This window comes from Vulpes lagopus, chromosome 8 (genome assembly GCF_018345385.1).
Source record: "Vulpes lagopus strain Blue_001 chromosome 8, ASM1834538v1, whole genome shotgun sequence".
NCBI lineage: Eukaryota > Metazoa > Chordata > Mammalia > Carnivora > Canidae > Vulpes > Vulpes lagopus.
The window spans coordinates 23,154,291-23,178,914 of record NC_054831.1 but is presented as its reverse complement, the minus strand read 5'-3'; the positions used below and the strand labels follow the sequence as shown (position 1 = coordinate 23,178,914).

At 36.7% G+C, this 24,624-nt stretch overlaps 1 protein-coding gene across 1 annotated transcript in view; it reads left to right on the top strand.

The window, feature by feature from the left end:
• The window catches only part of KIF13B (kinesin family member 13B), a 202,892-nt gene that overhangs the window by 5,467 nt on the left and 172,801 nt on the right, over positions 1 to 24,624 (top strand). The window contains exon 2 of the mRNA XM_041765163.1: positions 12,170 to 12,263. Coding sequence (XP_041621097.1) covers positions 12,170 to 12,263 — 94 coding nt within the window. The remainder of the gene's footprint in view (positions 1 to 12,169; positions 12,264 to 24,624) is intronic.

Genomic DNA, 24,624 nt, shown 5'->3' with positions numbered 1-24,624 from the left:
AGCAAGAAGCTGAGAGAACACTCTGGCAGTCTGTAAAGACACAGGTGATCCTTAGGAAATGAAGGGGCTAGGTAGTGAGATTCTGAAACAGGAAGGTGGTTTTGACCTTGAGGCCATTGCTGAGTATATTATATAACTGGTAATAACTGGTAATGGAGTTGAGGTTGTCTATGGATGGAAATTTCTGACATACTTTCTAAAACAGAAGATCCTTGTTTTCTAGCATCTGCTTGATATGCTAATGGAGAATGAGACACACATCTATTACAACATTGTTTTGTTTCTGTTGTCCATTCAATGACTGAAATTGGGATTTATACATACAGGGTCAGAGGCTTTTGGAGAAGAAATTTATATGATAAAATAAAAATTTGTTTGAATTGGCATTTACTTTTACCCCCCTTACCTCCATAAAGCAATGACGAATATCTAACTTTTCCAATCCTTAAGATCTGAAGATGAAGGAAACCACTGACAAAACTATTCATTAAGCTGATGAATGGAGATGTTTATTGAGTAGAAATGGATTATTATTGATCTCTCAGCTTGCTGATCGTGTTCCCCTTGTGTTCAATAGAGCACATAAAAAAAAAAACTTGGCAGAGATGAGCAGTGTAATTTATGGGGAAATGTGTGACACTCACTGGCCTCTGGGACACAAAACCATGACTTAATTGGTAACTGGGCTTGAGCTTTCAAGTGCTGTAGATATCTTTAAAAGGTGGTATTAGCCCATTCAATATGTGTTGATTGAAGAAAAGAATAGCTACCTGTTTGTGAGAGTTTTCTGTTTGTGAGCTACAGAGCTCAGGACTTTTTTTTTTTTTTTTTTAGATTTATTTATTTGAGAGAGAGAAAAAGAGCATAAGTGGGGTGAGGGACAGAGGGAGAAGCAGACTCCCTGCTGAGCAGAGAGCCCCATGTGGGGCTTGATCCCAGGACTCCAGGATCATGACCTGAGCCAAAGGCAGATGCTAACTGACTGAGCCACTCAGGTGCCCCAGAGTTTGGTACTTTTTAAGCGATACTCTTCAAACAAAACTTTGAAATGGAGTAATCATTTAACAGAATCTCAGAGAGGGGGCAAGTAAACTTCCCCAGAATTACAAGACAAATATTTTCAGCCTGAATTTCACCTATTGTGCCATTAAACCCTGTGCTTTCGCTACTGTTTTGGACATGATAATCTTTAAAGGGACCTTGCATTTTTTAGTTTACATAATTTTCAAAGATGTATAGGATATGTGAGAAGCATAAGTCATGATCTTTGACTAAAGGAGCTCACTGTCTTCTTGGTAATAGAGATGCACAGGTGAGTCAATTATAAGAATATATGTACACAGTGATGCTAGTGCATTATGAATTAAAGCAGTGGGAGTGAGACTTGAGAGTGGTAAGGACTGTGTTGGAGACCATGGGCAGGTAGATGGGGTACACAAGTCATTGGAATTAATCTGTTTTTACCCTGCTAAGCTTATAAGTTAGCTAGTTAACTGTTTCATGGTTGTTGGTAGGAGACATGGGACTTCTGGGCCAGAGGACTTACTCATGGCATGGCAAGCAGTGTGAGCAGTTCCCCTTGTTTGCCAGTCCCACAAGGGTGTGGAAAGTCCAGATAGATGCTGTGCAAGCAGTGAGTTTGTGCTGCATCTGAGGAACACTGGGCTTGGGGAATCCATTGTTTTAAGTGGTAAGCAAGCCTGCTCTTTGTCCAGAAGGAAGACTTTGTCCCTCAGGGTTGCTGGCTACAAACACAGTCCTGAGTGAGGGGTTGGATAAAGAACATCTATGGCCTAGCATTTTAGGTATACCCAGCAAGAATGTGTCAAGGTGACATGGAAGCAACTGAAATTTAGGAAATACAGGAAGACTGCAAAGTTTCTGGTTTAGATGATTTAGATGACTAAGTAAATGAATGTTGGGGTCATTGGCATCAGAAATATAGGAGAAGCAGGTTTTAAGGTGAAGGTATAGGAAATGATGAGTTTTATTCTTGGACATTCAACAATATTTAGTCAGTCCTTATCACAGGCTGTATGCTGCACCTACAAATATAAATAAGATATCGTGTAAACTTGGAAGAAACTAAACAGACTTGTTGAGTTTTAGACGTCTGAAGTCTAGTCAAGTGGGTGGATCCAGTATGCTGTTGCATATGAGTCTGAACCTAAGGGACTGGAGATGTGTGTAGATTCATACATTTGGGAGTCATTACTGTAGGTAGAAGATAGAGTACCAAATTAAGGTGTGTGTGAAGGAGGAGGTCATAGAGCCAAGAAGAGAGACATATGAGGAGAGGCAAGTAAAAGTAATACAAAAGCCCAGGAGGCCCCTGGGTGGCACAGTTGGCTAAGAGACCAACTCTTGGTTTCAGCTTAGATTGTGATCTCAGGGTTGTGAGATCAAGCTCCATGTCGAGCCCCATGTTGGGCTCTGTGCTCAGTGCAGAGTCTGCTTGGGATTCTCTCTCCCCCTCTGCCCCTCCCACTTGTTCACTCTCTCTCTCTCAAATAAATAAGCAAATAAGTCTTAAAAAAAAAAAAAGTAATAGGGAAGCCCAGAGAGAAAATATGTCAAAGAATGAATAGTTGGTAGCCAGATAACACAGGAATGGCACGTAATAATTGTGTTCAGTAGATTTGGCATAATGGCAATCAGTGGTAATTTTCAGAATAATTTTGACTGCATAAATGAATTAGTGTTTGTGTGTTAATAATAGTGGGCTGAGAAATAAGTGGGTTGCCAATATGGTGGCAGTGAATACACAGTTTTTTTTTTTTTCAAAAAACTTCATTTAGAAGGGAAAAGAGTCGTATCTGGAGTTGTATTAGGAACAGACCTTTTTTTATGAGATGTTCAAGCTTCATTATAGACAGAAAGAGCCAATAGGGAAATTTTTGAAATACGGGAAGAAGAGGATAATTATGTAATGAGAAGGCCTGGAGAGCATAATTTTCTTGATGAGGTAGATTGTGAGGTTATTTGAGAGTGAGAAGAATTGGTTTGACTGGGATCTTGAGAGTAGTGAGTGTTTAGAAATTGAAGAACTCTAACCATATTTTATATCTATTGAGGGTTGTGAGATCATTCTTTCTAATTTTTTTGAGATATAATTCATCAAAACTGTACAATTCAGTGGTTTTGGTGTATTTGCAGAGTTGTGCAACCATCACCAATATCTGGTTGCAGAACATGTTCATCATTCCAAAGAGAGACTCTGTCCCCACTCGCAGTCACTGTCTACCCGCCCCCCCCCCCCCCCAAACACACTCGTCCTTCTTCCTTGCCCCTGACAACCATTGCTCTACTTCTTGTCTCTATGGATTTGCCTATTCTGGGCATTTCATATAAATGGAATCATGCAGTATGTGGACTTCTGTATCTGACTTTTTTCCTGCTTGGTGTAATGTATTCAGGGTTTATCTGTGTTGTAGCATGAGTCGGTACTCATTTCTTTTTAAAGTTGAATAATATTACGTGATACAGATATGCTGCATTTGTTTACTCATTGATTACTTGATGGGCATTTGGCTTGTTTACACTTTTTGGCTATTATGAATGCTTCTGTGAACATTTGTGTATAACTTTTTGTGTAGATGTATATTTTTATTTCTTTTGGGTGTATATATACATAGAAGTGGAATTGCTGGGTCATCCAGTAACTCTAACTTTTGAGGAACTGCTATATTGTTTTCCAAAGTGACTGCACCATTTTATATTCTCACCAACAACATATGAAAGTTCTGATTTTTCCATGTCCTTACCAACACTTGATTTTTTTTAAAAGATTTTATTTATTTATTTATTCATGAGAGACACAGAGAGAGAGAGAGGCAGAGATACAGGCAGAGGGAGAAGCAGGCTTCCTGTAGGGAACCTGATGTGGGACTCGATCCCGAGACTTCACGATCACACCCTGGGCCAAAGGCAGGTGCCAAACCACTGAGCCACCCAGGGATCCCCATGCTTTGTCTGTCTTTTTGATTATTGCCATCCTAGTGTATGTGAAGTAGTATCTCCTTGTGGTTTTGATTTTCATTTCTCCAGTGTCTAATGATGTTGAACATCTTTTCATGTATTTATTGGCTATTTGTAGATCTTTGGAGAGATTCTATTCAAATTATTGTTTATTTTTATTTTTATTTTTATTTTTATTTTTATTTTTAGTAGGCTCCAGACCCAGTGTGGAGCCCAACATATGAGCTCCTGACCCTGAAATCAAGACCTGAGTTGAAGGACTCCTAGGTGGCTCAGTTGGTTAAACATCCAACTCTTGCTTTCAGTTCAGGTCATTTCAGTTCAGATCTCATGGTCCTGGGATCAAGCCCCACATTGGGCTCTGTGCTCAGCTCAGCTGGGAGTCTGCTTGAGGATTCTCTCTCTCTCTCTCTCTCCTTCTGTCCCTCCCCTTGTTCTCTCTTTCTCTCTCAAGTAAATAAATCTTAAAAAAAAAAAAAGGCCTGAGCTGAGATAAAAAAGTTGGATGCTCAACTGACATAGCCACCCAGGCACCCCTCAAGCTATCATTTTAAAAATTGTTTTGTTTTTTTATTATTGAGCTAGTAGAATTATTTATGTATTTTGAATGCTAGTCCCTTAGCAGATAAATGACATCATATAAGGAATCATGACCTAGTTCAAGGTCATGTGGATTTATGCCTGTATTTTCTTCTAAGAGTTTTATAGTTTTAGACTTTATATTTATGTCTTTGATCCATTTGGAGTTAATTTTTGAAGGTGATGTGAGGTAGAAGTTGAAATTCATCCTATTCAATGTGGATATCTAGTTGTCCCAGTACCATTTGTTGAAGTGACAGTACTTTTCACATTGGATTGTCTTGGCATTCTTGTCGAAAATCAATTGACTTGAATTTTTTTTTAATAAATTAATTTTTATTGGTGTTCAATTTACCAACATACAGAAAAACACCCAGTGCTCATCCCGTCAAGTGTTCCCCTCAGTGCCTGCCATCCATTCCCCCCCACCCCCCGCCCTCCTCCCCTTCCACCACCCCTAGTTCGTTTCCCAGAGTTAGGAGTCTTTATAATTGACTTGAATTTAAGAGTAAGTTACAATTAGGTTTTTAGGAACATGACTGGTAGGAGGTAAAGGGAGGTACATTTATATTTCTGAGTAGTATATTTTGTTTGAAAATTATTATTTTCTGGAGAATTAGAAAACAGATTACTAAGTGGGCAATTCAGACTTACTTTATCCTCACTGAGAAAGATGCATTTCCTCAGATGGAGCATGAGTTATGTAAAGGGAGTATCCCAGACCCCGCCCATCTTTCACTATGATGTCATTGAGGAATGAGCCATAGCTGATTTATACATTGAAGGAAGACTTGTTTCAAATTATTGTTCACTTTTACAGGGTGACTAATTTGCTGGATGAGTAAGCTGAATTGTCAGCTGTTAATATTTTAATACTCATCTTGAGGAACTTGACCTAGAAAAGGATCGTGTTTGGGAAATAATATGGGATCTTTAATATTAGCGAAGGAAATTTCTTTTTTCTAAGGACTCATGCTTACATTGAAGCATTCGTCGTTCTAAGTACAGTAGAGCTTCAAAAGTCATGACATAAACTTATAGTATTACTTAGCTTTAAGATCACTCTGGTTTTTTATTGGTTTTTAGACATAGTACTAATTAAATCCCAATCTCATTATTACAGGATTACTAGGAATAAACTTGTGCATGTGTTACTTATTATAATAATGGTGAGCATTTTGTGCTATTTTTTTTATTGTGGTAAGGTATGTATGTATATATATATATGCATATATATATACACATATAAAACATAAGGTGTGTATATATATATACATATATATATACACATATATAACATAAAATTTACCGTCTTAAACCATTTTTTACTTGTAAAGATTTTATTTATTCATGAGAGAGACAGACAGAGAAGCAGAGACATAGGCAGAGGGAGAAGCAGGCTCCCCACAGGAGTCCGATGTGGGACTCCATCCGGGATCCCAGGATCACACCCTGAGCCACAGGCAGACGCTCAACCACTGAGCCACCCAGGTGTCCCATCTTAAACCATTTTTAAGTGTACAGCTTAGTGGCATTAAGTTGTTATGTAACCATCACCACTCTCTGTGTCTAGAACATTTTTAACTTCTAAAACTGAAACTCTGTATTTGTTGCCCCTTAAGCCCAGCCCCTGGCATCTATCATCTTACTTTCTATCTATGAATTTGACCACTCTAGGTACCTGATATAAGTGGAATCATATAGTATTTGTCTAGCTTATCTCACTTGGCATAATATCAAGGTTTATCTATGTTTTTTAGCAGAATTTCATTCCTTTTTAAGGTTGAATAATATTCCATTGAATTATACCACATTTTGTTTTTCTATTGATTCATCAATGGACACTTGGATTATTTCCACCTTTTGGTTGTTGTGAATGCTACTATGAATCTGGAACTACTTTAATACTGTTTTTGCAAAGGTGCTTGTAGCAGTTAGGTCCTTATCTTTTTAATCTAAGAATTGTTCCAAACTAAGGAACCTATTTATCTTTTGGATTTTCAGTAAGCATTTAAAAACATTTTTTTTTAGTTTTTAAAATTCAGATTAAATTTAAGGCCTAAGTTTGTTATTGTTAATTACTGCTTGCTTTCTCAGCAGTGTAGAGCAAGAAGTTTTTTTTTTTTTTTTTAATTAATGAGAGAGAGAGAAAGAGAGAGAGAGAGGCAGAGACACAGGCAGAGGGAGAAGTAGGCTCCATGCAGGGAGCCTGATGTGGGACTCGATCCAGGGTCTCCAGGATCACACCCCGGGCTGAAGGTGGCGCTAAACTGCTGAGCCACCCGGGCTGCCCTAGAGCAAGAAGTTTTAAATGGAGAAAGTTTCGTACTTAGAATCTTGTTGCAATGTAATTTTTTTTTTTAAGATTTTATTTTTATATCTCTACACCCAGCGTGGGGCTTGAACTCACAATCCAGAGATCAAGAGTTGCATGCTCTATTGACTGAGCCAGCCAGGTGCCCCTTTTACTATAATTGAATTCAACCAACTAGTAACATGTGATGGTATTTTACCTATAACATTTATAATAAATGTTTTTCATTTTTTTTTTTTTTTTTTTATGTTTTTCATTTCTGACCCTTAAACTCTCTTCAGATTTCACTGCTTTTATTTGCTTGGGTGTGTGTCCTACATGTTCCACCCATATTATAAGTAGCCTTGTCTTAATATCTATCCATCACTCAATAGAATCAGAGTGGGAATTTTGTTTGGTTAAAAATTGAGCTAATAAAGTGAAGACAGTGTTTATATCTTAAAGGCCACTTTTCATGGGTGTTAGATGTAGGGACATTTGTAACTGTTGCAGTCTTTAGGACAAAATGAATTTGGGTTGGGTATATTAGTTATAAGGTGATTCTATGTATTGTATAGGGTTTTCCAGGGATTGGTTCATCATGGCATTTAATGTTTCCAAATTATTAGTTCTATTTAATGAAGTCATGAGGCAGAGAATGGAGGAGCTGTGAGGAGGATAGGGGAAAAGCATACAAATATATTGAAGGAAAATGTTTGGATTTCCTCTCAATTCAAGATCATTTGAAATGAAGGCAGAGCAGTTAGTGAGAAAATATTTGAGTTACAGTTTTTCAGTCATGCATTCTAACTGCATGCAGAACTATATACATGCAGCTCCCTTGCTCAGACCAAACATCCTCGCAAGACACTAATAACTAACTTTGTGGTGGGTGGTGAGATAGTAAGTAGATTCTGAGTCATACGGTATAATTTCCGGAGATTTGGTAATAAATTTGTGTATGATATGGATTTGACTGTCAGGGACCAGCCAATACAATATGGTCAGAAACCATTAAGGAGTAGTATTAAAGTGTGATGATCACAAACTTTCTTGAACTCTGGGCCTATAGACCTTAGTGCTAGTTAACCACAGTGGAACATTTATTTGCAGCTTTGGGATTAGTCTTCCACACCTAGGTAAAACATAGTTCTGTAGTTTTTGTTTCAGTTTTCTTTGCCTGAAAGATGTGCTGGCTAAAAGAAAGACCACTACATTTTTTGTACTTCTAGAATGTATCTTTGAGAACAAATGCAGAAAAACCAATATAAGAAACATTGTGGCAGGTACAGGGAGGGAGATTTTTGTTTTTGCTTTTTTGTATTTATATAACTCAGTTATGTAAATTAAAATGAAAGAAATGACCTTCTCTGGCAGTGGAAATGCTCTTAAGTTATAATGAGTATGACATTGACATTTGGCCAAGGTTCTTTGGGAAATACAAAATAGCACTAATGTAGTGCAGCTCTTTTCCTTAGAGCTTATTTTTTTGGTAATCGAGATAAGGCAAACAGTTTCATACTTTGCGTCAGAAAAATATAAGAATATAAAAATATGAGGGGCGCCTGGATGGTTCAATTGGTCGAGTGTCCAACTGTTGATTTTGGCTTAGGTCATCATCTCAGGGTCATGAGCTCAAGACTTATGTCATCGGGCCCTGTGCTTAGCGTGGAGCCTACTTGAGTGTTTCTTTTTTCCTCTCCCTCTGCCCTTCCCTCCGCTTATGTTCACTAACTCTCTCTCTCTCTCAAGTAAAAAGTAAGTCTTAAAAAAAAGAATATAAAAATATGAGAACATAAACATGCCATGGCCATACTTAAAAAAATAGCTTTATTGGAAAAAAAAAGGAAAAATAGCTTTATTGAGATATAATTCACATATCATACAATTCAACCATCTCAGTGGTTTTTATCAGGCTCACATAATTATACAGTTATCAGCATAATCAATTTTAGTACATCTTCTTACCCTCAAAACTATACCCATGTAACAATTCAACCATCTCAGTGGTTTTTATCATGCTCACATAATTATACAGTTATCAGCATAATCAATTTTAGTACATCTTCTTACCCTCAAAACTATACCCATGTAACTGCATGGTGACGATAGTTAGTGATACTGTATTGCATATTTGAAGGTTGCTAAGAGAATAGATGTTAAAAGTTCTCATAATGAAGATATTTTTTGTAATTATGTATGGTGACATGTTAATTATTAATTAGACTTGTGTGGTGAGCATTTTGCAATGTATACAAATAGGGAATCATGTTGTACACCCGAAACTAATGTAATGTTATATGTCAATTATACCTCAATTAAAAATAAGCAAAACACCATACCTATTAGCAGTCACTCCCTAGCTGTAGGCAATAACTAGTCTATTTTCTGTCTCTATTTGCCTATTCTGGACATTTCAAAATGGGTAGAATCATATAACGTGGTATTTTGTAACTGGCTTCTTTCACTTTGCACAAGCTTCATTCATGTTGTAATATGTATCAGTACCTTATTCCTTTTAATTGCCAAATAATGTTCCATTTTATAGATATACTAAATTTATCCATTCATTAGTTGATGGACATTTGGATTGTTCCCCTTTTTGGCTGTTATGAATAGCCAAATACTAGTGTTATTTATGGATAAGCTTTTGTGTAGACCTAGGTTGTAATTTCTATAATATAATATAATATAATATAATATAATATAATATAATATAATATAATATTTCTTAGATAATATATACCTAGAAGTGGAATTGATGGGTCATATATCAACTTTCTGTTTAACCTTTTGAAGAACTGCCAGACTGTTTTCCAAAGTAACTGCATCATTTTACATTCCCATCAGTAATGTGTGAGGGTTCCATTTTTCCGTATCATCACTAACACTTGTTATTATCTGTCTTTTTTAATGTAATTCTGCTAGTGAGTGTGAGTGGTATCTTATTGTATTTTTTTTTAATTTTTCTTTATTTATGATAGTCACACAGTGAGAGAGAGAGAGAGAGAGAGAGAGAGAGAGAGGCAGAAACATAGACAGAGGGAGAAGCAGGCTTCATGCACCGGGAGCCCGACGTGGGATTCGATCCCGGGTCTCCAGGATCGCGCCCTGGGCCAAAGGCAGGCGCCAAACCGCTGCGCCACCCAGGGATCCCTCTTATTGTATTTTTGATGTACATTTCCCAATGTGTAATGATTTGGGGCATCTTATCTTCTGCTTATTGGCCAGTTTTCTATCCATTTTTTTAGAGATGTCTATTCAGTTTGATTGCCATTTAAAAATTGGATTATTTGCCTTTTTATTATTGAGTTGTAAGAGTTCTTTATGTTTTCTGATGCAGGTTCCTTATGAGATATATAATTTACAAATTATTTACAAATTTGTTCGATTCTTTGGGTTGTCTTTTTACCCTTTTGACAGCATCCTTTGAAGTACAAAAGTTTTTTTAATATTTTATTTATTTATTCATGAAAGGTGGGGGGGAGAGAGAGAGAGAGAGAGGGAGAGAGAGGCAGAGACACGGGCAGAGGGAGAAGCAGGCTCCATGCTGGGAGCCTGACGTGGGACTGGATTCCGGGTCTCCAGGATCATGCCCTGGGCTGAAGGCGGCACTAAACTGCTGAGCCACCTGGGCTGCCCTGAAGTACAAGAGTTTTTCATTTTAATGCTCTCCAAGTTATCTACTTTTCCTTTTGTTGCTTGTGCTTTTAGTGTCTAAGAAACCTTTACCTAACCCAACATCATGTGAGTTTACCCTTATGTTTTCTTCTAAGAGTTTTTTAGTTTTAGCTTTTACACATTTATGTCTGATCTTTTGGAATTAATTTTTGTGTACGGTGTTCATTCTTTTCGCATGTGGATATCCAGTTGTCCCACCACTGTTTTCTGAAAAGACTGTAGTTTCCTCACTGGATTGTCTTGTTAAAGTCGCTGGTCACAAATATGACAGTATATTTCAGGACTGTCTGTTCCATTGATCTGTATGTCTGTCCTTCTGCCCTTATAGTAGTCACTACCATCTTGATTACTGTAGCTTCTTAGTTAAGTTTGACATTAGTGAGTGCAGTCTTTCTACTTTGTCCTTTTTCAAGAATATTTGGCTATTCTGGGTCTCACACATTTCTATATAGATTTAGGATCAGCTTGGCTTAAAAAAAACTAGCTGGGATTTTGATAGGGATTATCTTGAATTTTGTAGACCAATTTGGGGTGTATTGCCATCTTAATAATATTAAGTCTTTCAATTCATGAGTGTAAAATAACTTCCCATTTATTTCAGTCTTGAATTTCAACGTTTTGGAATTTTCATTGTATAAGTTTTGTACTTTTTTTTTTTTTTTAAAGATTTTATTTATTTATTCATGAGACACACACACACACAGAGGCAGAGACACAGGCAGAGGGAGAAGCAGCCTCCATGTGGGGAGCCTGATATGGGACTCAAACCCAGGACTCCAGGATCATGCCCTGGGCCGAGGGCGGGCGCTAAACTGCTGGGCCATCCAAGTGTCCCAAGTTTTATACTTCTTTTAAATTTATTCCTAAGTAGTTAAGTCTTTTTGATGCTATTGTAAATTGTTTTCTTAACTCTGTTTCTGGGTTTTATATTGCTGGTGTATAGAAACACAACTGATTTGCGTATGTTGATCATGTATCCTACGACTTTGCAAGACTTGTTTATTCTGATAGTTTTTAAATGGATTCCTTTGAGGGCAGCCGGGGTGGTTCAGCGGTTTAGCCCCGCCTTCAGCCCAGGCGTGATCCTGGAGACCCGGGATCCTGTCCCGCGTCTGGCTCCCTGCATGGAGCCTGCTTCTCCCTCTGCCCGTGTCTCTGCCTCTCTCTCTCTCTCTCTCTCTCTCTCCTCTCTGTGTAGTCTCATGACTAAATAAATAAAATCTTTAAAAAAGAATAAATGGATTCCTTTGAATTTTCTATGTACAAGATGACATCATTGCAAATAGAGATAATTTTACTTCTTTTTTTCAATCTGGATCCCTTTTATTTATCTTGCCTAACTGCCCTGACCAGAACTTCTAGAACAGTGTTGAGTAGAAGTTACTGCCATAGAACTTCCTTGTCTTATTCCTGATGTTTGAGGGTAAGCCATTCAGTCTTTCACCACTAAGCATGATGTTAGCTGCAGAATTTAGTAAATGTTCTTTATCAGGTTGAGAAGTTCTCTTCTATTCCTAGTTTGAGTGTTTTTTATCATGAAAGAGTGTTGGATTTTTGTCAAATGATTTTCCTGGAATAAAATTACTTTGAAAATGACTATTTTCTCTTTTTTTCTTCCTCTCTCTTTTTTATCTGCAGAAATTGACTTGCATACCAAATGTGTGGTGGATGTAGATGCAAACAAAGTTATACTTAGTCCTGTAAATACTAATCTTTCCAAAGGAGATGTCCGGTAAGTTAAGACACAATGTTCTGTTTGGTGGATTTTTTTAAATGACTGAGTGCGATGATGGCTCCTGAGCTGACTTCAGCTTAGCAAATAGCAAATGCTTAATTACAGTGTGAAGACATAAAGCTGTCAGTCCTAAGAGTGAGGTCTATAGTATGGAATGACCAAGTGCTAGAATGAGTGTTGTAGTTAGCAATTGTACCAGAAGCTCAGAAAAGAGGGCTTTAAGTCAGAACGTGAAGTAACTGAGGAAGCCTTGAAGGAGATGGTGGCAGCCAGAGGACCAGCAAGATGTAAATGGGAAGAGGTGGGGGTAGAACAGAAGGCCTTTACGTTGTTCCTCAGCTTAGGTTGCTTTAAATTCTGCTACTGTCAGAGCCCATTTCAAGTGCTCCTTCTTCCCCCAGGCTTTCCTGCATCCTGCAGTGATTCCTCTCCTCCAAATCCCTGTAAGCTATCATTTGTACTACCCGACTGAATTATTATTATATGTTTTGGATTGCTGCTTGTAACTTGGAAAGTTAATTTAATCAAATAAGGTAGGGTCAGATTACAGAAGACCTTGAAAGACAATAAGGGAATTTGGCCTGTATTTTGGTGGGTAAGATGTCATCTTTGACAGTTTTTTCATATTGTATTTAAAGAGGTGGATACGGAAAAAGTTGTGTGTTGGCCATGTAGAGAATGGTTGCCAAGTGGAGGAAGACTGGCTTCTCATAGAGATCAACTTGATTTCAGAGATGTTTTTCTTTCTTTCTTTTTTTTTTTTTTTTAAGATTTTATTTATTTATTCATGAGATAGAGAGAGAGAGACAGAGAGAGAGAGAGAGGCAGAGACACAGGCAGAGGGAGAGGCAGGCTCCATGCAGGGAGCCCGATGTGGGACTCGATCCCCAGACTCCAGGATCACTCCCTGGGCTGAAGGGGGCACTAAACTGCTGAGCCACCTGGGCTGCCCCAGAGATGTTTTTCTAATGACCCTGGAAGTGAATGGCACAAATTAGTGCCTTCCATGGTGCTTTGCATGAAGTAGATTAAACTTAAACTTCAGAGACAATGTTGTGTATGGAAATACAGAAGGCACTCCATAAATGTTCTTTCAGGTTGAGTCATTGAGTTGAAAGGGCATTAGACTTGAAGTCAGAAAATCTTAAGTTGAACCCGTACTTAACTATGTTGTTTTTAACTAGTAGCTTCTAAACTAGTAGTTATTTTTAACTTTTTTGAGACATGATACATGATATACCATACATGTATGGTATTTGCTTTCCTTATAGCATAGAAGTGGTTTCTGAAGATGAAATTAATGATTGTTAAAGTGCTTTGTAAAGTGCTCTGTAATTGTGGGTGCCTCTGAACAAACTTGAGGACAGTATTTTACATAAGAAGAGGGTAGGCTTTATCTGTAGGCTGACTTGGATTCAAATTTTGGCTTTAAAGCCAACTTGGTAGCTTGGTTACCTACCTGTGTTCCTTATTTATAAAGTGTTTTAGTTTTCTATTGCTGCATGACCTACTATCTTTAAAAGCTTAGTGGCTGAAGGCAACAGTAATCATTTATTATCTGATGGTTTCTGTGGGTTAGGAATTCAGACAGGGCATGACAGGGATCGTTTGTCTTTGCCCCATGCTGTCTGAGGCATAGCTGGAAGACTTGAAAGGTTGGGATTGGGATCATTGGAGAAGGCTGTCACCCACATTTGGTGGTTTATGATGCCCATTGGCTGGAGATGTAGCTGGGGCAGTAGGCAGAACACAGAACACCTACTCACGATCTGGTGGCAGGTTCCAAGGACGTGTGTCCTGAGAGAGCAAGACAGCCAGGTGGAAGGAGTATTGCTTTTTATGTCCTGATCTTGGGAGTCACACGGTATCTTTTTTCACATTTTTTTACTCATGGCTGATATAAAGCTCTAAACAATTTCCAGAAGAGGAGTTCAGACTCATCTTTTATTGGAGGAACATCAATATCACATAAAAGCCTTTGGGATGGGACATGTATTACTGTGGCTATCTTTGGAAAACACAGTCTGTCCCAAGTATATAATAGTATCTACCCGATAAAGTTGTTGTGAGAATAAAATGATGACATAAAAGCTGAGAAAATATATTTTCTTTCCTTTTGAGATCTTTAAATCTCAGGGGCTTGTGAAAGAATTTAATAGCTCTTCTTGGTTCCATAGAGTATCTTTTTTTTTCATATGCTGCATATACAAATTTAATATCACACAGCACTACAGAGGATTGTTTGATAAAAAAAAAAAACTTTAAAAAGTGACAACTTCCAGTAAGGTTGGTATGTAATGGTCTTTGATGAAGTAAAGTTAAGCACAGATTTTTAAAAAACAACTTTCAGTCAATGTATGTAATACACAAAGAGTGAAGTATATATAGCTTGTTGAATTTCCATAAGTTGAACATAATTCCTATAACACCCAGGTAAAAACCAAGAACATTGCTAGAACATTTGGAAGAGCATGTGACTCTTGATCTCCAGGTTGTGAGTTCAAGCCTCATGTTTAGTGTAGAGATTACTAAAGAATATAAATAAACTTAAAAAAAAAACCAACAAGAACCTTGTTAGTACAATAAAAGATTGCCTTTTGAGAAGTACTTTTTCTTTTAATATACTGTCATGGAGAAAATAGAAATTTTGGAATGTAGCAGCCCAGTGGTACACGTTGACTTCATTAAATGTGAAGAAAAATTGGAAGGAAACATAAATTAAAAGCTATTTTACGTGATATGAAGTTAATTACATTCTAGTTTGTAGAGTGACTAATCCATAAAACGAGTTATGGTTTTATAGGAGCTATATTTATAACTAGAGAGTTAGGAATTTGAAGTTAACGTGTAAATGATTTGAGTCAGTTTAAATTAGTAGTGAGAAAAGCTCAAATTAGTATTTTTTCTTTAAAAGCTATAAAATCCGGGATCCCTGGGTGGTGCAGCGGTTTAGCGCCTGCCTTTGGCCCAGGGCACGATCCTGGAGATCCGGGATCGAATCCCACGTCAGGCTCCCAGTGCATGGAGCCTGCTTCTCCCTCTGCCTGTGTCTCTGCCTCTCTCTCTCTCACTGTGTGCCTATCATAAATAAATAAAAATTAAAAAAAAAATAAAATAAAAGCTATCAAATCCTTGCTTTTAGGGTAGTATCCAATTCTATTAATCTAAAAATCATGACTAATTTTATATGTATACTTAACAACTCAAGTTAGTATACTTTGAAAGTGGACATATATATATATTTTATAATGATTTGTATATTTTTCTGATTAACTTTGTATTAACTTCTGACAGCTTCATGATTTGCTGTTTGTGGTTATTAAAACTAATAGAAGCCATGATTAAATGAATAGGTAAACCATTTCTACTTTAACAGCTTAATCATGGGGATTTGGGAAACATTTCTTGCTGTGCGATATGTGGAATTTCGAAACTGTTCTGAAAAATAAGATGCTTAAAATTCAGAAAACTGATAACACAGGCTAAGATTGAGAATGCTGACTTTGAAGCCAGAAATCCTGGATTGAATATCATCTTCACCACTTAGCATGTGTGCTGTGGAGCAGGCTACTTAATTATCCTTTGCCTCACTTTATTCATCTGTAAAGTGGAGATTATAATAGTACCTTCCTGTAGGTTGTTAGGACAATTAAAGCAAATTAAAATATGTAAGATAACAGTGCCTGGTATAAAATAAACCCTATATAAATGTTTAAATATTACTGTTATTAAGGGCTACATTTATGATCTGTTTGGTGAGCTAGAACTTCATCAAGGAAGTAAAATTTTTTAAACCAAAATGTATTAAGTTCATGTATAGTATACATGCTAATCAAGAAATTATCTAGTTCTAGGGGCTCCTAAGTGGTTCAGTGGGTTGGGTGTCTAACTCTTGATTTCTTCAGCTCTGGTGGTGGTCTCAGGGTTGGGCTTTTACACTGAGTGTGGAACCTGCTTAAGATTCTCTCCCTCTCCCCCTATCCCTTCCTCCCAATCCCCTCATGCTCTCAAAAATAAAAAAATTTAAAAATTAAAAAAATTATCTAGTTCTAGAAAGATTTCAGCTTTGCAAAGTCAGAAACTTAATTTGCCCCAAGTTGATGGGATTCTTAGGGAATAACCTGCCATCTGTTAGAGAGGTACGATCCCTGATTTGATGTTTACAGTGAATAAAACATCAACTAACTTGGGAAACCAGATCAAAACTTTGGCTCAAAACATTGGCTTAGCATAGGATAAGAACAAAGGGACATTTTATCAAATATGGAAAAGATTAAGGACAAACTGTTTCTGTTTTACAACACTCTACTGAAATGCTAGAGACTGATGTACTTGCATCCATCAGATGTGGTACTCCACTCCTTACATGTGGAGTACCAGATACACACTCCGAGATTTGCCCTATGTATTTTCTCAGTGCAGCACCACACTGCTTAGACTACTAGTACAATTAAATGCCTTTTTAGAATTACTATTTTTGCCTTGAATCAGTTTAGTTTTCCAGATTGGTCCTTGGGATTTTTCAAATCTTCATCAGTGACATGTTTCTAAATCATCTTTTAGGGCTAGTAAGTGACCAATTCATGATCTATTTTTAGTAGATTTTTACAAGCATAATTCTCAATGTTTGAATCTTCGGATTTAAGAGCACTTTAAGTCCCTTCTGTAACTAGTTACAAATAATACCAAGGTGTACAACAGTCCCCATTTATTTTTTTAAGTTTATATATATAGTAATCTCTACCCCCAACATGGAACTTGAACTCATAACCTGGAGATCAAGAGTCCCACATTCGTCCCACTGAGCTAGCTAGGTGCTCCTAGAACAGTCCCCTTTTAAATAACTAAATAAATCTTTAAGCCTTATTTTGTTTGAATTAAAACAAAACTTAAACTCTTAAAACTTATTAAGCTTTTATCCTATAATAAGTGTTAATGCTGGTTAGCCTGTCACCATGATAGGGCATAATTGTTTCTTAGGCTAAGATTTATCTTCTGCCTTTTGCTTTATTCCCTCCGTTCTCTACCCACCAAACAGGCCTTTCTCGCTAACTCTGGCCAAAGTTAATTGAAATACTAATATTGGGTTTTGGGTTTTGGGTTTTTTTTTTTTGGTAATAATAATAATAATGTTTTAAAAAGGAGTAAGGTGTGATTTCCCATGGAGAGTGCAGCATCCACTTTATGAAACAGTTGTGTTATAAAAGTTACGAAATGCGAATACATTTTCCCATAGGAATTGATAGTTATTTTTGGTAAAAATGCTGTTCTATTAAAAAAGTGACTAGTTTGGCCCACGACTCATAGAATCACACATTTTATATTTTGGTATGCAGCAGAAGAACTTCATAGCTACTTGCCATTTTGTCACATGTGGTTTTATTTATTTATTTTTTAGAAAGATTTTATTTATTTTTAGAGAGAACAAGAGGGAATGAGTGAGCAGGGGGAGAGAGAGAATCCCAAGCAGACTCTGTGCTGAGAGCTAGAAGCCCATCATGAGGCTCAACCTCAGGACCCTGAAACTATGGCCTGAGCTGAAACCAAGAGTTGAATGCTTAACCTACTGAGCCATCCAGGCACCCCTGTCACATGTAATTTTAAAAAAGATGTGTACTCAGGAGTTGAGATTGAATAAAATTCATTTTTCCTCCTGATTTCAGGAACATCCTGAAGTGAGAAAAGATTTTTTTTTTTTTTTTTTTTTGCTCTGGGTGTGTGGCAATGAAGAATGGAATGCTACCAGTAAGTAGTATACTTTGGTGTCACTGGGCCAAAAGTGCCAACCCTTTTACACGCCATTGTTTTTTTGCATCATGAGTACTAGGGCAGTACAGTGAAAAAGGCAAATACTGGTATTATCTGAAAATAGTTCTTATCCCAAGAACTGTGTTGTCTTACCACATGACAATTTAATAATCAAACTTAGGCATTAATTCATAAGCTCTAAACACTGGATAAACTCAGGGGCAGCCTGAGTGGCTCAGCAGTTTAGTGCTGCCTTCAACCAAAGGTGTGATCCTGGAGACCCGGAATCCGGTCCCACATCAGGCTCCCTGCATGGAGCCTGCTTCTCCCTCTGCCTGTGCCTCTGCCTCTCTCTCTCTCTCTCTCTCTCTCTCTCTCTGTGTCTCTCATGATTAAATAAATAAAATCTTAAAAAAAAAAAAACTGGATGGATGTCTTTGGTTTATTTATTTTTAAACTACTTTATTGAAATGTAATAAATATACCATATAATTCACTCCTTCAAAGTGAACAGTTCTGTGGTTTTATATTATATTGAGTTGTGCAGCCAGCAGCATGATCCAATTTTATGACATTTTATCATTCTATCACTTTGCTTTCTGTCTCTATAGATTTGAGTTTTGCCAATTTTGTACATTTCATGTAAATGAAATAATACAGTCTTCTGTGATTGGCTCCTTTTAACTTAGCATGATGTTTGAGGTTTATCCAAGTTGCACTTATCAGTACTTCATTCCTTTTATGGTAGAATAATATTTCATTGTATTGTTTGGTTTATCCATTCATCAGTTGATGGATATTTAGATTTTTTCCCCCCACTTTTTGGCTATTATGAGTAATGCCGCTGTGAACATTTGCATATTAGTCTTTGTGTGGACATATGTTTTCATTTCTCTTAGGTAAATCTCTTGAAGTGAAATTGCTGGGTCCTTAACATTTTGAGGAGCTGCCATACTTTCCCAAAGTGGCTGCACCATTTAACATTCCCACCAGCAGTAGGAATGAGGATTACAATTTCTTAAGCTTTTAAAGAACTCTCATTTACTGAAAGGAAAATGGTGGTGACTCCAGCTAATTGGAGAGTGCATACCCTGCCCGAAGGCATTCAAATTACAGTTAAAAAGCAAAACAAAACATTGTGCTGTCCAAACAAAACAGGTCTTGGCCAGATTCAGCCCTTGGCTGCTGATTTGGAATCCCAGATTCTAGTATACTTTTCTACTGAGCTATATTTCTTGACAGGTTTTTAAAAGTTGAACAAATTTGAAGAAGTAACAGTATGCACGGAGGTTTCAAGAATAAAACACTTTTATTATTATTATTTTTTTTAAAACACTTGTTTTAACCTAAACACTTTTATGTTAACTGATTGGGTTATTTACCAATGCAATTTAAGCCTTCTGTGAACTTCAGTTTTTATCCCTTTTCTCTCTACCACCATTAACCACTTCCGGAAGTTGTCTTTTTAAAAAAATCTTTCCCTTGTATTTCTTTATATTTTCAATATATATATTTGTAAATTGTTTGCATACTATTATGTATATGTAAATGACTTTTTAAGTAGAAGTTCAGATATGTGACTCAAAGATTGACTATTTATATAGTGCCTGATTGATGGTTGATTGATTTATAGCATGAGGCAAGACTCACAGTTAGAAAGAGCTGGCTAATGCCTGATTTTTAAAAGCCAAAAAAAAAAAAAAAAAAGTTAATAGGAGCTAAGAAAAAATCATAAGTTCATTTTTATCGAATACCCTATTCCTCCTTTATTCCTTCTGAAAAAAACAAACCAAAACAAAAGCTTTTCCCTCTTCATCTGTTATTTGCAGGGACTTGGAAGCAAGAGTAGCAGTGAAATTGTTTTAGTGTACTTCCAACTCTTTGAGGAGACTGTGGATCATTGAACTGTGCCTGTCAGAGGTGCTGCTCTAAACACCAGAACTGAAACCTAAGAGGGAAGGAAATTCTCAGGAAAAATTGCATTGTTTAGTACCTAGGTCCGTTAATCTGCTTTCCTCTTTAGCCCTGTGTTTTCTGGCCTGTGTGTGTGTGTGTGTGTTTGTGTGTAACACTACAAGAGTTAATACATCATTAACTTGGGAGTTTGTCTTACAATTCTTCTTTACCCTGCCCCATCAACTATAAGATTTTAAAATGAGAATTTTCTGAAGTGGAAAACATTTGTGAGTTAGACTTCAAGACCTTAATGAATCTGAACACTGATTTCTGTGGTATTTTGTGAGATGACCTGTTCTTTAATACATGTAGGAAAGTCGGGATCCCTGGGTGGCGCAGCGGTTTGGCGCCTGCCTTTGGCCCAGGGCGTGATCCTGAAGACCTGGGATCGAATCCCATGTCGGGCTCCCGGTGCATGGAGCCTGCTTCTCCCTCTGCCTGTGTCTCTGCCTCTCTCTCTCTCTCTGTATGACTATCATAAATAAATAATTAAAAATTAAAAAAAAAATACATGTAGGAAAGTCTCTTCAACATGGATGGAATTAGCCGTAAATGGCATAGATATGCAGTTTTTCTGTTTTATAGTAAAGCTATGGTAGTTCCTTTTTTCCCCATTTGGTTATGTTTAACCTAAAGTTTAATTAATATGTGTGAAGGTGATAACCGTTACTTTATTGAGAATAATATCTGAGCTGTTGATCTCAATCAGTACTGGCCAGTAAGGTCATTAAAAATCTCTTTATTCCTTCTGATTTTATACTAGACATTAGTTTAGTTAAGTCATTATTGCTTAACATGAGCAAAGCACACTCAGTCCTTCTTTGGAGGTTTGTAGTACTCTGATCCTAGTAGAAGAATGACTGTATGCATACATATTCAAATATATGCAGAAGCTAGTGAGGCTGACACGTGCACATACGTTTCTCTTGCAAATGTACTGGGTAATGCTGCCTCGGGGAGGTTTAATGCTGATAATTGCTTTGAAATATCAGAAGCCATTTTCAGAGTAATTCCTTGTTAGTGGAAGGCATCATTAGGTCATATTAGATAATGACTTTTAAAATTTCTCTATTGCTACATGGATACTAATTTAAAGCAAAGGTTTTAATTGAAGGAAGTCATGCAAAATGTAATTATGGTATATACAATAGACCTGTTTGTTCTCTCTGCTGTGAAATGACTTGAGTGAGGCTAATAATTCTGCCCAAATAGAATTTACTCCTCTGGAGAACAGTATGTGGTATGTTTTAATTTCATAAAGAGGCTCTTCCTTGGGGTGCCTGTCCACCCTGATTATGTCAGAGTATAGTGGGGAGAGCATTGTTTGGTGTACTCAAATTTTAGATAATTTTTCCCTTTCTAAAAAAAATACTATGACCATTGAGTGTACAAATCATGTGCTACTTTTGAATATAGTTGTGAAAATGGATCAGAGAGACTCTTAAAATCTAAAAAGATATTAAAAGATTGTATTCATATCTTTTCACAATTAATAGTAATAAATAATAAATTACAACAAATGTAGATTTTTTGAAGTTTACCAGCAAAGGTTAGTAGATTGCCAAGATGAACTGACAGTAAACCTGTCTGAACAAAAATTAGACTATCATAGTAGAATTGGTGATATTTTAGCATTGTCTTTGGCTACATAAATATTATCTCATTCTTTTTTTGGTACAGCAATAAGAAATAAACTTAAAAAAAATAAGAACAGAGAATATCTATCACTGAGCCTGAAATACCACTTGTATTTACTTGTATGTGTATGATTAGTTACTAGATTAAGTTGTGGTTAATAGGAGGGGCGCCTCGGTGGCTCAGTCAGTTAAGTGTCTACCTTTGGCTCATATCATGATCCCAGGGGCCTGAGATAGACCCCCATATCTGGCTTCCTGCTTAGCAGGGAGTCTGTTCCCCTTCTCCTCCTGCTGGCACTCTCCCTCTCTCTTCTCTCTCTCAGATAAATAAATAAATAAAATAAAATCTCAAATAAATAAAATCTTTTTTTAAAAAGTTATGGTTCATAGGAATTAAATGTTTTGAAATTACTCAGAAAAGCATAAAATTATGAGATAATATATGGTATATTAGATAACTAATTACAAATAAAGTTTAGATAAAACTGTCAAGTTCCATTATTGAGGTTTTTAAAATTGTCTTTGTTTGGCAGTGCTTTTTTTTTTTTTTTTAAGGGTTCTTTGTCTCAATCTCTAGTGTATAGTGTAGGAATTGTTGCTAATATAAACTAGATATAAGAATCTAGACTTAAAAAAAAAAAAGAATCTAGACTTATTTTTTAAAGATGGAGGTAGCAGTACTCCATGAGGAAGTGTCACATGAGAAACCAATATAACCCCAAAAATTGCTTATCATAGTACCTTAAGAATCTTTATGATCTCTCCAACAGTTGAACATCAGCTCTTTGCCAAGTATCAGGCTGAGAGTTAGTATAATCTTTATTAATCCTTAGTTCCATTAAATTGTAGTCAAATCATTTTTAGCACAGAATGTTTATAAACATACTAGTAGAACAAAAAACAAAGCAAAACAGAAAACTGAAGAGTAGAGAAGTTGAATTTGTCTCTTGTGGACTTCGTAAGGTTAGAGTTTTGCAGAGTCAGATTTGAAGTGATTCTTTTGTTTAATTTTGAGCATTATGCATTTTTTATGAGAGTGATATTTAGCTAACATGAAAAATGATTTTTTTTGAAAATTAGTAGTTTATGGTTCTGGAGCCCTTCTTCATAAGTTTGTTAAAGAAGTCTCTTGTATTACTTTTGCTTTCCTTTAATCAAATCTCAATTATATGTGTTTATAATGAAATAAAAACCTCTATAAAATAGATCACAATTAAGAGCAATAATAATGAGTTTTTGTCTTCCGGTTTTGACTCATATATGAAACAAGTCAGTAATCCTTTTGTTCTACTTTTAGGAAAACAGAAGTAGAATTTACAAAAGATCATTGGGTAGGTAAAAGTTGTATTTGCCATTTAATTTTTAAAAACTTTTTGTTATGGAGATTTTAAAAGATACACCAAAGTAGACAGGATAGTCTAGTGAACCCCTATGTGCCTGTCACTCAGCCTCCAAAACCATGCATCCATGGCTAATAAAGTCCTAACCAATCTTCAACTCTTTCTTCTTTCCTATATTATTTTGAAGTAAATCCCATTTTAATCACAAATATTTTAATGTCTTTTATTATTTTTATCTATTTATTTATTAAACATTTTTATTTATTTGAGAAAGAGAGAGCATGAGCAGAGGAGGAGAAAAGGGGAAGCGAGGGAGAAGCAGACTCTCCACTGAGCAGGGAGCGGACGTGGGGCTCAATCCCAGGACCCCGAGATCATGACCTGAGCTGAAGGCAGATGCTTAACTGAATGAACAACCTAGGCATCCCATCTTTTTTTTTTTTATTTTATTTTATTTATTTATGATAGTCACAGAGAGAGAGAGAGAGAGAGGCAGAGACACAGGCTGAGGAAGAAGCAGGCTCCATGCACCGGGAGCCTGATGTGGGATTCGATCCCGGGTCTCCAGGATCGCGCCCTGGGCCAAAGGCAGGCGCCAAACCGTTGCGCCACCCAGGGATCCCCATCTTTTATTATTTTTAATGTAACCTCAACACCATTAGTGATGTAATAGCACAATAGATATGTAATAGCATCAAATTTTTAGTGTTTACCTGTCTAATTATTTGATCAAATTTTTTTCCTGTACTTTGTTTTGAATAGCATGTAAATATGGTCTGTACATTGTGATTGGACTATTTATAGGTTTTGATTTATTGCTCCCTCAGTTGTTGAGAAATTGGGTCACTTGTTCTCTAGATAGAGTAGGTGAGTTTATTACAGATGATGTGTTATCCTTAGATGCCAAATCATGCTGATTTTTCTGGTGAATATTTTTATCCCAACATTCCTTTCCTCTCTCTGATATTACCCTAGTTAAGTACCGTAATTGCCTTATCTTTAGATTACAACATAGTTTTTAACTGATTTCTGGAACCCACTGATACCAGACTGATTTTCCTTCAAGATTGCTTCTCCATCCTGTAATCTAGAATCTTTTGAATTTAGAGCATTTATTATTTCTAGTAGTTAAGAAATGTCACTGTCTAGGTGACATCTTTTATGTTTGTCCTGCCCTATTTTCCAGTGCTTGTATTGTTTAGCCTTTTCTTGTGTGTCTTGAGTCTTCCTCCCCGTTTAGACTGGCTGTTTGAAAGCTGAGACCACTTCTTTTCTTTGTGCCACTTACAGGGCTTTCCAAGCAGAAGGTACTCAGTGAGTGGCTCTTGATTGAGTATAGTTGCTGTATTAGTGCTTGTTCTTGAAAGGCCCCCGCTCTGATACTACCCCCAATTAGTAGTTGGAAGGGTGTTTTGTAAGTGTAGGAGTTAGATTTTTTTGAAGAGTATTCTTCAAGACAATGGTAGAGCCTGATGAGCCATCTCCATCCACTCTACCATATGGACGGTGGTTTTCTAGCATCTTTGCCGACTAGATATAGTCACTTGTTTACTTCCATTGCACCATGGCTTTTGTTTAAGTTTTGTCATTTTGACAACAACCTTTTGTTTCAATGCTGTTTCATTATATTTGTTTACTCTCTCCTAGTGATTTAATATTAGGATCATACTGTAGGAT